This window comes from Acomys russatus, chromosome 32 (assembly GCF_903995435.1).
Source record: "Acomys russatus chromosome 32, mAcoRus1.1, whole genome shotgun sequence".
NCBI classification, from domain to species: Eukaryota; Metazoa; Chordata; class Mammalia; order Rodentia; family Muridae; genus Acomys; species Acomys russatus.
This window is the reverse complement of record NC_067168.1, coordinates 22,719,275-22,734,254: the sequence shown is the minus strand read 5'-3', so window position 1 is coordinate 22,734,254 and position 14,980 is coordinate 22,719,275. Positions and strand designations below refer to the sequence as shown.

The window sequence follows — 14,980 nt, the reverse complement described above, 5'->3', positions numbered from 1 at the left end:
CTCAAACTGTAAACAGTAAAAACCCTATAGGTACTAGGTTTTTTTCTCAAACATACACCTACAGTAAAGTTGAATGTATGAATAAGGCACAATTAGAGATTGAGAACAATCACTACTAATAAAACACCATTTAAATAAACACTGTAGTGATAAATTTAAATTTTATGGGCTATTTCTGGCATTTTCCATTGAATATTTTCAGCCATAGGTTGACCTCATGTTACCGAAAGCAGGGAAACAAAGTTAAAGAGGGGTACTAATTTAACACTGTTGCTGAGCTTCAGGGTTTGGTATATTAAATACACTTCTGACCTTAAGTTATTTTCAATTTACAGTGAGCTTATTGGGAAGCAGTCCCAATATAAGTTGAACAGCAACCAGCAGTCTCACTGTAGGCGAGGCTTAAATAAAGCATTTGTGAGACAGGGACAAACGAAACTAAAGAGATAGGACAGCACCCAGCCAGAAATGCTGTGTACTTCCCAGAGTTCAGACTTAATCTAAAATGTATAAAGACTATTATGAAGGATTTACTCTTCTGAAGAAGCAGTATGTTTCAATGTGTATGTTGGAAAGGTCACTACAGTAATATAAAAAAAAGAAACTGTGAGAACCTTAAGAAGGTTGTTGGAGCCAAGTGTGGTGGCACATGAATTTTGCTTTTGTTTTTTGAGACAGGTTTTCTCTGTGTAGCCTTGGTTGTCCTATACTCACTTTGTACACCAGGCTGGCCTCCAACTCACAGTGATCTGCTGCCTCTGCCTCCCGAGGGCACATGCCTTTAATCTCCGCACTCAGGAGGCAGAGGTAGGGGGATCTTGGTGAGTTCCAGGACAGCCCGGTCTACAAAGTGAGTCTAAGACAGGGCTGTTACACAGAGAAACTCTGTCTCGAAAAACCAGAAAAACAAAAAAGGAAGGTTGTTGGATATTGTTAGATGCTGAAAATAATGGCATGAATTAAAATAGGAGGAAAAAAGAGAGATGATTAAAAAAACATTTCTAAAATAAAAGAGCAAAGATTTAGCCTAAAATTGAGTGTATAAAGTGAGAGTGGGAAAAAGTTTAAGATAAAAGCTCAGATTTGTTTCAGATAAGGGGATGGAAGTGAGGCTTGTTCAGAAAAATAAGCAGCGTGAGAAGAAAAATAGGTATTATTAAATAATGAATTCCATTCCAAGCATACTAAGTTGAGGAATACAATAACACTCGCCAGTATCATCTAACACAGGCTTAATAACCACTTTCCCCATTGGTCTGGGAAATACCTTCTCTGTCCTCTCTTAGTCACCACCAAGTTTCTACAATCACATATAGCGTCACCCAGAGCTACAAAATGTTAACTACAAAACATGCTCTGTCTACTATCAACTCTAAAAGTGTCTATTATTTAAATATGAGACATAAGGTTAGTAAGTAGTTCATATACTTAAAAGCTCTCATTTCTATTGCTGGAATCTGCGGGCTGCTGGGATTGTCTGTTCTGAAGCTAAGCCCTTCCTGACAGGTGGTGACAGAAGTACATCTTGACAGTAACACTGGCAAGTCCACACACAAGTGTTTCCCAAAGCCATTAAGTAAGAAAGTTTTACAATCATTTATGAAGTACATACTGAGAACCTATTACATCTACCCTATATACTTACAAAAAGTAAAATATAGTAATAATTGTTCATTTTCCCCAGAAATATGTAGGACAGATGAAAACTCAGAGAACTTTACCATAAGACTTAAAAAATAGGAAGATGTTTTATTTGAGGACTTCAGAATACAAGAAACAGTCTTCCTTCCTAGACTATTGTAGAGAATGAAGAAAATTGACAGAAAAAATAGAGTTCTGAATTTGGACTAATGGCTTTCCCAGTTGGACACTGGTAGACATGTGTAATTCCAACAGTACATTTTGTGATGAGTTTCCCTTGGCCAGTACCTTGGACCACAGCCACTTTGCCCTTTCCACATACAGTTCGGCAAGTCGTGATTCTCCTGCGTTAAGAAGAGCATTGTAGGCTGTCTGATGGTGCCCAGCCTTTCTAGCTACCCTGGCACTCTGTAGCCAGCATTCTCCAACCATTTCATTGTAATCCGGCCTAAAAAAACATACCAAAACACAGGTGAAAAATAGCATTTATGAGTATACTCAATAACTTAAAACAGCTCTTCCCAACACAGAACCTTCCCAGTGTACTATTTCAGTGTTTACTTTGTAAAGCAACAATAAACAAACTGTTCCACTTGGGTCTTATAAGTCTATCTAGGCTTTATTCTTGTTGCTTTCTTTTTTTTTTTGAATTTAGATTCAAACCCAAAGATAATTGACACATGATACTTTACTTAGATATATTGCAGCATACGATATGTGTTGATATTCATCTCCCAAAGTGTTACTTACATTTAAAAAATTTAAAAGATAAACACACACACATACACAATGAAAGTCTTCTATGAAGGTTCACTGGATATCTAAGAAGTACCTCCTGTGTCACCTGCTTGAGTACTGAGATTATAGTCATAAAACATCTCATGCTTAGCTATAAAATTGATTCTTTATAAAGATTTCCCTAAGGGCTGGAGAGATGGCTCAGAGGGTAAGAGCACTGTCTGTTCTTCCAAAGGTCCTGAGTTCAATTCCCAGCAACTATGCGGTGGTTCACAAGCATCTACAATGAGTTCTGGTGTGCAGGCACACATGTAATAGTATATAAAAAAATAAATAAATCTTTAAAAATTTTTCTTTAAACATCTTAATATTTCACTTTACCTTAAAATTTTTTACTTACTTATTTTATGTGTATAAATATTTTGCCTGTGTGTACGTATGTGCACTATATGTGTGCCTGGTGCCCATAGGGCCCAGAAGAGGGTCTCAGATCCCTCCGAACTGCTGTTACAAATGGTTGTGAGCCACCATGTGGGTGTCTGGAATCTAACCCTGACCTTCTGAAAGAGTAGCAAGTATTTAACCACTGACTGAGCCATCTCTACAGCCCTTTGTAAAAATGATTATTATGATCTTGGTTTTTTTCAACTATGTAATAAATTCCTAAGAACTGAAAATAGGAAATGCAGATGTAGAAAGAAAAATACTCCCAAGAAAGTATGAACATGATACTAAATTCAAGACAATTGACTTAAAAAAAAAGTAGTATGAACAACCTTTTGTTGAGGCTTAATAAAGCCCTTCGTAAGGCCAGGATAGGCTCCTTGGCCCTATAGGAATTCTGGGTCATTTCCAGCCGAGCTGCCCAATTCAGAGAGTCTTCATTACAACTGTCATCTGGAGATTTGTGAAAAAGTGGTTTGATGCTGTGCTCTAACTCACACAACATGTGTAATCTGAAGATAGACAGAACACGTTAAAATATTACCATAGTTAGTCTTATTAATCTCACATAAGAAGTATACATATTAGATCAGCTATGAAAAACCAAACTTTTTTCCTGCAATATAAACAGCAATATTTATATAACTTAAATTAAGTGTAAACAACAATTTATTCATGTTAAAATATTCAGTGCCTTGATGTCATCCCTGAATTCTTGTGAATTAACCTGAAGGATATGTAAAAACTAAATACAAATGTGTGAGAAGAAAACTTTACTGTCAGCCAGGTAGTGAGTCACCTGCCTTTAATCCCAGCACTCGGGAAGCAGAGGCAGGCAGATCTCTGTGAGTTTGAGGCCAGCCTTGTCTATAAAGAGAATCCAGGACAGCCAGGACTATAAGAGAAACCCTACCTCAAAAAACAAAACAAAACAAAACAAGACCTCAACAACAACAACAAAAAACTTTACTGCCAACGTGTAAATAAAAGTTATTCATTATAAATGAATATGAAATATATATATATATAATACTGATATTAATGAGGGCCTAATATAGTTCATTTTTTCCTAGGTGATAGAAGTCATGATATAGTCACATCATCTCTTGCATTTTTATAATAGTGTCTATGACTCAGTATTGAAGGTACACACACACACACACACACACACACACACACACACAAAAGTACCTGAGTAGCTACTGAATGAAATTAAATTGAGTGAGCCAATATCTGGCTTCACTATGATATTACTGAAGAAGATCATGCAAAATAGAGTAAATTCTAGTAAGAAACTGCATTTGGCATTTAAACTTTGTACTCCTATGATAGCATTTTCTTTTTTTTTTTTAACCATTTTTTCCTCAGGTGAATAAGTAGACTTAAAGAAGACTATGCTAAGATATTTAAAAAACAATGAAAGAGTCAATTTGTGTTAAGCAGCACACCAAAAATAAAGCTGGGTATGATGGTACATGCCTTTAATCACAGCACTCAGGAGGCAGAAGCAGGTGGACTGCTGTGAGTTAAATGCCAGCCTGGACTACAAAGCTAGTCCAAGACAGCCAGGGCTATACAGTGAAACCCTGTCTTGAAAAACCAAGGGGTGGATTGGTAAAAAGTCCTAGGTGAAATATATAAATAAGGAATGTAAAAGTGGTATCCTCAAAATACCTCACAATGAATTCATATCCTCGTTGGTAGGAGCCTCTTTCGAAGCTTGCTGCTGAGAGAGGTACAATTTGTTCTGCTCTCACTAGTTTCAATGTGTCATAGAAAGCTGCAGTGTCTCTTTTTTTAGCTGATAAGAGTAACTGTCCTAGTCTGACACTCCACGTTGTGGATTTCCCATCTGAAAAACAAGTCAAGAAATGTGATGAGTGGGTCCAAAAGCCAGCTTTGTTGCATTTTATAAGATGGTCAGAAGAAATAATGAACAGACGGTTCTGTTCTATATCAAACAACTAAATAGGCATTCATAAAACAGACCAGATTAAATGTGAATGCTGTTAAACTATCAAAACTAGAATATTTATTGCAACTTAATGCTGCTAGCACTTTAGGAAGTAACTTTACCTGTTGCCAAATAATTTTCTACCAAATCCCACTGCGACAGTTTCCAAGCTGCTTCTACTCTGTATGTGTTTAATTCATCTGTCCATTCAGACCTATTAAGAGAAATGCATATCAGCTACATTTTAATCTATTTATAATTAAAGCAGCATTTGCACATTTTTGTTATATTTACTTTTTAACATATGTCTATATTATTACACATAAATAAAATAAACTATATGAAGCAGGAAGGACCATGAAACAATCAGTAATTATATAACTGTTACACTGATAGTGATTTGGCTATTTGTATTTGGCAAACCTGAATTAAACATCTTTCCTATCTTGTTGAGTCTAAAATTCTGAACGAAAATCTGTATCTATCATATTTCATCTCTATTAACTTAAAACATCTGTCTATATCTAAAAATATCTTAACCACTAACCAGCTAAGCTTAATTGTAAGATTAAACTCTCTGGTCTTCAACCCCATCAGAGACTTGAGAAGTAATAAAACTTAATTACCTGAGTGAACTGGAAGTGCAGGTTAGCAACTTCCAAAACAAAAAAATGACAGAGACACCCAACACTCTGTTCATCATCTTCAGCCTTCTGACCCAATATAGCTGGCAGACATATCTTTGAGGCAGAAATTATTGAGGACTTGTTTACCCTGTCTTGGCAGAGTTTGGCCATCAACTCTGCCTATGTCCAAGCTTTTGTATTTTTATAGGTTTAAACACTACTTATTTATTGCTCTCTGGTATTTATATTATATTTCATAGTTTGATACCAAAGAATTGCCCAAAACAACCATGAAAATTTTATTCTTTTATTGCTGAAGAACATTTTCCACTAAGGTTTAAAAGCTTTTAAAAATTGAGCTGGGGCACATGCCTGTAATCCCAGCACTCGGGGAGGCAGAGGCAGGCCTATCTCTGTGAGTTTGAGGCCAGCCTGGTCTACAAAGCAAGGCCAAGACAGTCAAGACTACACAGAGAAACCTTGTCTCAGAAAGAAAATTTTTTGAGCTGCGCAGGATGGCACACACCTTTAATCCCAGTACACACCTTTAATCCTAGCACTCAGGGAGGCAGGGACAGTTTTATCTCTGTGAGTTTGAGTTTGGTCAGGAATATATAGTAAGACTCTGTTACAAACAAAACAAAACAAAACAAAACAAAAAACAACCAAACAAAACTCCGCAAAGAAACCTATTTGTTTACTCATATATTCATCCACCCATCCACCCACCCATCCTCCCACCCATCCATCCATCTATCCACCCATCCATCCATCCACCCATCTATCCACCCATCCATCCATCTACCCATCCATCCATCTACCCACCCACCCATCCATCCATCCACCCATCCACCCACCCACCCACCCATCCATCCATCCACCCATCTACCCATCCATCCATCTACCCATCCATCCATCCACCCATCCATCCATCCACCCACCCATCCATCCATCCACCCATCCATCCATCCACCCACCCATCCATCCACCCACCCATCCATCCATCCACCCATCCATCCATCCACCCATCCATCCATCCGTTTTGTGTGTATATGTATATATGTCACAGAGTACCCATCCTCACGGTCTGTCTGTCTGTCTGTCTGTCTGCCTGCCTGCCTACCTATCTATTTTGTGTGCATCTGCATATGTGCCACAGGGCATCCATGAAGGTAAAAAAATAAGTTGCTGGAGGCAGTTCTCTCCTTCTATCATGTGGGTCACTGAGACTCAACCCAGCTCAGTGAAATTCAGCAGCAGATGCCTTTACCCCAATAAGCATTCTGCTGGCTCCATTAATTACTTCTGATAGATATGTTTACAAATGACATTTTGTGAGAAAATGTATTATGGAATATATTAGAGGAGAGTTAATTCCCCAATAATAGCACAGTTCTTTAAAAAATTATTTTTGTGTGTAACATAAAGTAAGATCATGGAAGAAAGAATACAGAGAAAAGCACTTCTTAAAAACCTGGGATTTTTGGTATGGGTCATAGTGTGGGAACTGGACAAGGGCTAGCTTCCCTGAGCAGAAGCCCTCTCCCTGCCCTATGTTTAATCAGCTTGAAGTCAACTTCCCTGGGAACTAGACAAGGGGCTCACTTCCCTGAGATCCAAACAAAAGCTCACCTTATCAGATTAGGGCCAGCTTCCACTTACCCAACTGTGTGGGAGACCGCAGTGTAACAGCTACAGCAGATGAAAAATTTAAATAAAAGTCCCCCTGCAGCTGGGCAGTAGTGGCGCACACCTTTAATCCCAGCATTTGGGAGGCAGAGGCAGGTGGTTTGATGTGAGTTCGAGGCCAGACTGGTCTACAAAGGGAGTCCAGGAAAATCAAGGCTACACAGAGAAACCCTGTCTCAAAAAGCAAAAACAAAAACAAAAGAGTCCTTCTGCAGCATGACTCAAAGCTCCTCTGCCCTATACCTTATCAATTAAGGCCAACTTCCCCTAAGCCCCTTACCCAATTATGTGATGCAAGGCTGGGAAAGACTTGCTTGCGGTTTCTGCCTTTAAAAACCTTGTATTCTAAGGAATCAAGGCTGCCCACCTTCCTCAACCTCTGGAGAACAGACAATCCTTGCTCCGGAGCAAGATCAATAAAAAAGACCCTGTGTACATTGCATCTGACTGGTCTCTGGTAGTCTGTGAAGTTTCGTGACTTGGGCATTACAATGGTCAGTTGGGGCCTGCCTAGGATACCCAATAGAAGGATTTAAGAAAGTTACTTACAACATGCGGGGGAAAAAAAAAATCAGCTGTCTAACTCTGTGTGTGTTTTCTTAACCTATTTTTCAGTTATTTAGAAAATTTTGACTTGTAAAATCAGTAATAATCCCCTTCTCTCTCCCTCCCTCTCTGTCCCCCATCCCCCAATCTGACTGTTTCTCTCTCTCTCTCTCTCTCTCTCTCTCTCTCTCTTATTTTGAAGACAGGGTTTCTCTGTGTATCCTTGGCTGTACTAGACTTGCTTTGTAGACCAGGCTGGCCCCCAACTCAGAGATCAGCCTGCTTCTGCCTCCCTGAATGCTGGGATTACAGGCATGCGCCTGGCTTCTGTCTGTCCTTAAAAGGTGCTCTTATTATGTTAGCAAGATGGTCCCAAATTCCTGGGCTTATTATGCCATTTTTTTGTCTCAACCTCCTAAGGAACTGTAATACAGGTACATGCTGTGGTCCTTGTTCTGTAGTTGTCAATTGACACAACTGATAACAAGGAACCTCAAATGAAGAACTGCCTCCGTGGACTGGCTTGTGGGCCATGTCTGTAGGGCATTTTCTTGATTGCACTATGAGTGGTACCATCCCTGGGCAGGTGGGCCTGCTCAGCATAAGAAATGTAGCTGAATGTGAGACTGATAGTAAGCTGATAAACAGTGCTCCCCCATGGTCTCTTTTATTCTTTCTTGAAGCTCTGGCCTTGGCTGCCCTTGATGGACTATAACTGGTAAGCCAAAATAAAAACCCTCTCCTTTCCAAGTTGGTTTTGGTCAGTGTTTTATCATAGCACCGGAGAAACAAACTAGAATAGCCACCCATACCCAATTAATGGGCTATTTTCCTCTAAGGATTCTATTTAGAGGACAGTAGGATGAAAAGTGATACTTTTGATTATGACTGCATAGAAGCAACTAGCCTTTCTTTTTTTAAATCATACAATTTGAATATTGGCTATAAGCTAGATTCTCCACAATTCTCCAGAATATAGCATATAGCCAATACTCAAATTATATAATTAAAAAATGATGATTCCTTATCTAATAACATCACACAAAGGCACATATATAACCATAATCATTAAAAAAAAGAAAAAAAGAAAAAAAAATGAACAAAATAACAGAGGCTGGGTTAGGACCAATATCCTTAAATGCCTTCCTTGTTTTTTTTGTTTTGTTTTGTTTTTAAATAGCAAAACCACAAAATATTACAAATAACCTAGTAATTATTAGTTTTAAAGGTCTATAAATAAGGGCTGGGATTTAAGCGCCTAGCACGCACAATACCCTAGGTTCATATAAACCCATTATGGTGCTGCATAGTCATATTCCTAGAATTTGGGAGATGAAACCAGGAAGATCACAAGTTTAGGTAGTCTGAGGCTACACAGTGAACTTGAGACCAGCAGGGCTACATGAGACCTTGTTGAAAAACATCCCTTCTGCAAAGCCTAAATACACTAAGCATACTTTGATCTATAAATATTAGTGTTACCAAAACCAATGTAGAACAAGGCTAAGAGCAAGGTAACAAACATTTAAAATTTAAAAGTCTAACTGAAAATAATTTCAAAAGCATAGCATCAAATGCCAAAGTATCAAGATTTCAGGATTAAGAATATGATTATTATTAGATTATCAGAAATGTGTCATCCCAAGTCTTATACCAAAAGTACAAATGGGAGGACTACTATTAGAAATTTATTAATATAAATTAAATAAATTGAATTGAATTAGTATAGGTTAAGTAGAGAAAAAGAACTGTTTAAATGCAAATAAAGATCCTCCCCAAGGAAAATATGTGACCTTGTTGGTCATTTTGCTTTACTATGATGTAGTATCCTTTCAATGAAGTGATCAAAGCTTTTTTACACCCCCAAGACTGAGATGTATTAGGTCCTAAACAGAAAACAAGAGAAATCTAATTTTACATTGTATATGTTAAAGAACTTCATATACCAATTTGTGCTATGACTAAGTCCCCTGTCAAACTCCTGTAATCTCTTATTCATGGTGTCTCTCAATTTGCAGAAACACATTCACAGCATGTAGTGATCTCCCCACATCTGGGCAACTTCCCCATTACTTCATGAGTTCCACGGCGACTGAATGAGTGTGTCTGTCGCAGACATAGTAGAATGAAGGTCCTTATTAATCACATATTTTAGTTGACAGAAAACTAGATAAGCTGCTTCAAAGTATCTAACTACAAACACAATCTGTATTCTCTCTAATGAACTGAGATCCATTCCTGTGGCCAAATCTGCCTGTCTAGAATAGCAGGGGCATGGGATATATAACAGAATAGGGATTTCTTTTTTTTCTTTCAGGGAAAGCATTTTCAAGAGCAGAGATAACTTAGTTAACTGGAAGAAATGGTCAACCTTCATCTTTGCCTCGAGCAAACATTTTTAGTTGGAGGAACTATACAATTTACCACAATACACCTACTTTCTATAGGAAAAAAGACTCCTTTCATAATTATAAATCTTTTAGTTAGATAAAATCAATTCTATATATAGAAATATTTCAAAAAATTACTCAAAGTTTTCTCCTGTCCCTCTATTTCTAGCAAAGCAAACAACTGGTGTTAATTTGACAGTCAGAGCTCTAATGAATTTTGAAGCCAGGGAACTATCCCTATTAGTCATATTAGTGACAGGTCAACTCTGAACAATTCCTGCCTTTAAGAACAATCTAATTTAGCTGGGTGTGGTGGCACACACCTTTGATCCCAGCACTAGAAAGGAGACAGAGACAGGTAGATCTGAGTTTGAGGCTAGTCTGAACTACAGAGCCAATTTCAGGACAGTCAGGGCTACAGAAACTATGCCTTGAAAAATAAGACAAAACAAAAAGAAGAATCTAATTCAAGATTTCTTGACTCTAGACTCCATGGATAAAAGATAAGCTATTATCTGGGAGATGAAAAAATTGAAAAGTAGGCACGGGCTAACAAGAGTGCTCAGTGGAGTATTTGCTTTGTAGGCTTGACACATGAGTTTAATCCCAGAACCAACATAAGGATGGAAGGAGAGAAGTGAAATGACTCAACAAAATTGTCCTCTGACCTCCACACATCCATGCCTCTCCCATCAAACCCTGTTCCTACAATAATTTTGATGCCATCTCCAATATCATAAAAGTATATAAAGCATTTCATTACTTTAGTGAACATAAAGCCATGTAATTCACAAAACAAAAAGTCCTTCTCCAGAATAATAAAAGAAAACTAAGTATTTCTATTTTTATTTTTATTTTTTTGGCTTTTTTCTGAGACAGGGTTTCTCTGTGCAACATTAGCTGTCCTGGAACTCTTTGTAGACCAGGCTGGCCTCAAACTCACAGAGATATGCCTGCCTCTGTCTCCCAAGTGCTGGGATTAAGGGCATGTACCACCATGCCCGGCAGAAAGCTATTTGTTAATAAAACATTACCTGTTGGCATGTACTCCATTGACCTGAGTGATTACAGTCGACAGCTGACCAAGACCTAACATGGACTTCACTACACCATGATAATGAATGATCTAGAAATAAACAAAATTTAAGATAGTAATTTAATTTCAAATATATTTGAGAGAATAAGATTGTCCTAATTTCCTATATTACTGCTTGTATGTGTGTACCTTTCCTAGTTTAGCAACAATGTAGCTTAGCTATGTAGCAGCACTCACTACCAATGTCCTAACATATTAAAAGTTACAGAAAAAAATCTAAAAATAATTTCAGATTGAATTTATCGTATTTTTCTATATTTGTTCTAATTTTTGGTTCAGATCAAATAGAGAACATAAAAGTATTCAATATTATAAACACCTTGCTTCAAGATTATGTATCCTAAGTCAAGAGATATAATGTTATTAATATATGTTTAGGGGGCTGGAAACATGGCTCAGAGGTTAAGAGCACTGACTGCTTTTAGAGCTCCTGAGTTCAATTCTTAGCAACCATGTGGTGGCTCATAACCATCTATAATGTGATCTGAGGTCCTCTTCTGGGCTGCAGGTATACATGCAGGCAGAGCACTATATACATAATAAATAAATACATCTTTAATTTCTTTACCTTATACTGTTCAAGGACCCTTCAGTGAACAGTCCTACCCACAGTCAAGAGAGGTCTACCCATCAACTGAAGTAAGCAAGGTAATTCCCCACAGTCATGCCTACATGCTCATGTCCCAGGTGATTCTAGATTCTGTTAAGGGGATAACTAACACCAGACATCATGACAAGATAGTTAGTTTATGGCCAGGCTGAACTACATGACACCCTGACTCGAAAAAAAAAGGAAAAAAAAAAAAAAAAAAAGAAAAGAAAAAACAAAACCCCATAAAAACAAACAAACAAACAAACAAAAAACCAAAACAAAAATACCAAAAAAAATGAAAGAAAAAGAGAAGTAAATTTTAGAATGACTAGACGTACATATCTGTATAAATACACTCCATAATTAATTTGGGAGAGTTATTTTGTGTGTCTTTGTGTTTATTAGTCGTGTGGGGATACCAGAGTATGTTTGTGCATGTTTGTGGAGACAAGAGGTCACTCTGGGGTACTGTTCCTCAAGAGTTGCATACCTCCCCCACCCCACCCCAAGTAACATGTAAACGAATGTCAATTTTGAAACCAACTACCATTCCTATTTAGCAGCTTACCTGGTCTGGTTCTAGCTGAATAGCCCTGTCATAGCAGGCAGTGGCATCCCTCAGCAAGCCAATACTTTCATGTTCAAGGATCTGTTCCTTCAAAGATGGCTCTGCTTTCCTAAGTGCACTTACTCCAGCCACTCCGTCTGGCTCATGCATAGCAGCATACAATTTCTTTGTTCATCCATTAAGAACAAAAACAAAACATCAATCAAGTAAAAGAGAAAAAAGAAAAAAAAAAAAAAAGGCAAAAGCATATGGAAACTGTATAAAAAGTTTTTACTGAAAATAAGGCTTATTATTTGTTTCCAGGCAGAATCACAGTAAAATTACAATTTTCAGGCATCCTGTTACCTTGACACTTTTATTCCACTTAAATATAAATTGATGCTGGGCATGGTGGCACATGCCTTTAATCCCAGCACTTGGGAGGCAGAAGCAGGGGGATCGCTGTGACTTCAAGGCCAGCCTGGTCTACAGAGTGAGTTCCAGGACAGCCAAGCAACTAACCAAACAAACAAAAAATTGAGAAAAAAAAAACCCTCAAAACCAAATTGGCATTAGTAACTATTACTGACCCTGAGGACTGTAGTGAACCTCATATTCTGAAATTTTTTCTGAGTCCAAATGAAAATAATTTTCTGTGGAGTATAATTTACAGATAGTTTATTCTATTTCAAAGGCTTTTAAATTTTAAATAAGCATCTTAACATACTGATAGTGAGAAAACTCAACAAGCCCAAGTAACTCATAATTTGGCATGGCTAGGTATGGGGGTATAAGAGCTGGACTTATCATATTCTGTCAAATCTTCTCTGATTCATCACTTTCTTTTTTTTTAAAGATTTATGTATTTATATTCAGCGTTATGCCTGCATGTACACCTGCAGCCCAGAAGAGGGCACTAGATCACATTATGGATAGTTATGAGCCACCATGTGGTTGCTGGGAATTGAACTCAGCAATCAGTGCTCTTAACCTCTGAGTCATCTCTCCAGCCCCATTACTTTCCTTTTCTGCCATTTAGAGATAATCACTTTCAAACATGAATGCTTTCTTTTACAAACTAACTTTACTTTCGTTTTGGATTAAAGACATGTAGTACTATGCTTGGACCTAAGGTTTTCTTTACCTGAAACTTGCTCTATACCAGGCTGGCCTTGAACTCAAATTTGTTTGCCTGTCTCCTGGATTAAAGTTGTGTTTGTATTCTAGGCAGATCATAGAGACCTAGAAGGTTTCTGGATATGATCTCTTGCCAAGCAGCCATGTTCTGAATTAGAATTCCTCTATAGAGCCCAAACTACCCTTGATGACTTTGAACTCATGATCATCTTGTCACTATTTCCCAAGTGCTGGGTTTACCAAATCTGGCTAAAATCAAGTCTTGATGAGAACAGAAAGGTTCATCAAGGCAACACGGAGGCCACTGCTCTTTTTAGCAAGAATAATGCTAATGGGTATGCTGTCATACTGCTATAATCCCTAAACTTGGGAGGTATAGGCAGGAAGATCAGGAGTTAAAGGTCATCCCTGGCCATTTTATGAGTTAAGAGGCCAGTCTGGGCAGGGTTATTTGCATGAAACCCTGGCTAAGAAACCCAAACAAGCAAAATGTAAAAGTAAAGAGAGAAAAGGAAATCTTGTTTTTTATTTGTTTGTTTTTGAGACAGGGTTTCTCTGTGTAACAGAACTCTGGCTAACTGGAACTCGCTTTATAGACCAGGCTGGCCTTGTACTTAGAGAGATCCACTTGCCTCTGCATCAAGGGCCCTGGGATTAAAAGGCATTTACCACCATGCCTGGTGAGAAGTCTTGTAAGAACAGGCAAAGTGAATAGGAGCTAAAGATGATAAATGCAAGGAAGATAGTTCTTTATAAAGCTATTAAAAGAAACAAGAAAGGAGACACATTAGAAAGAGAATGTAAGATCAATGGAGTTAGTAAAGAAGATATAATTCCGAATTATATGAAAGTTAAGTAAAACATATCTATATACTCTATATACTTTGAGTCAGGAAGAAAAATTAACAATACTATAGAAGAAAGGAAGTTTTGAAGGAGTAAAACTCTAGAAATCAAGAACACAGTACAATCATGGATTCTGACAAGAAGGTGTCTTCCTCAGGAATAAAAGAATAAAATAAAAATTGCTGCAGATTTGGTTTCTACTTTCTTAATGATGAAGCCAGACCATTAGTTAAGACTGAGGTAGAAATGACAAAATAAGGAAAGGGTATGAAATACTCATCCTTGAAGAGAGAAAAAGTGGTTTTACTAGAGAAAAAGAGAAGAACTGATGCAACTGTTAAAGATCTGTAATAGATGTTTATGATCAAACTTAAAACTGAAAATTTTTCTGTAAATTCTCTCCAGCAGTTTCTGTCTGCTTCCATGTACACACACCATGGAAAGCCAGATGGGTGAGTGATACAGGCTTGGCATTTTTCATTCTGAAGAAAAACCCATGCTTGTGAACTCACAAGGGGAACACATACAAGGAGGGGGTAAAATTTAGCCATACATTTTCTGTTTGTTTGTTTTGTTTTTTTAATTAAGACATGAATGCCCAAGCTGGTAGACAACTCTCCTGTTTCAGCCTCCTGAATACTGAGATTATAGCTGTGATCCACCATTCTATGCCTGGTATATTTGTGGGTTTTGTTTGTTCATTTGTGGTGCTGGAATCAATCGCACGTAAGAAC

General features: G+C 37.7%; 1 protein-coding gene across 1 annotated transcript in view; it reads right to left on the bottom strand.

The window, feature by feature from the left end:
* Positions 1 to 14,980, bottom strand: part of Atr (ATR serine/threonine kinase) — a 97,474-nt gene that overhangs the window by 29,669 nt on the left and 52,825 nt on the right. Inside the window, 6 exon segments of the mRNA XM_051140721.1 lie at positions 1,930 to 2,089; positions 3,156 to 3,335; positions 4,498 to 4,675; positions 4,900 to 4,991; positions 11,063 to 11,154; positions 12,285 to 12,449. Coding sequence (XP_050996678.1) covers positions 1,930 to 2,089; positions 3,156 to 3,335; positions 4,498 to 4,675; positions 4,900 to 4,991; positions 11,063 to 11,154; positions 12,285 to 12,449 — 867 coding nt within the window.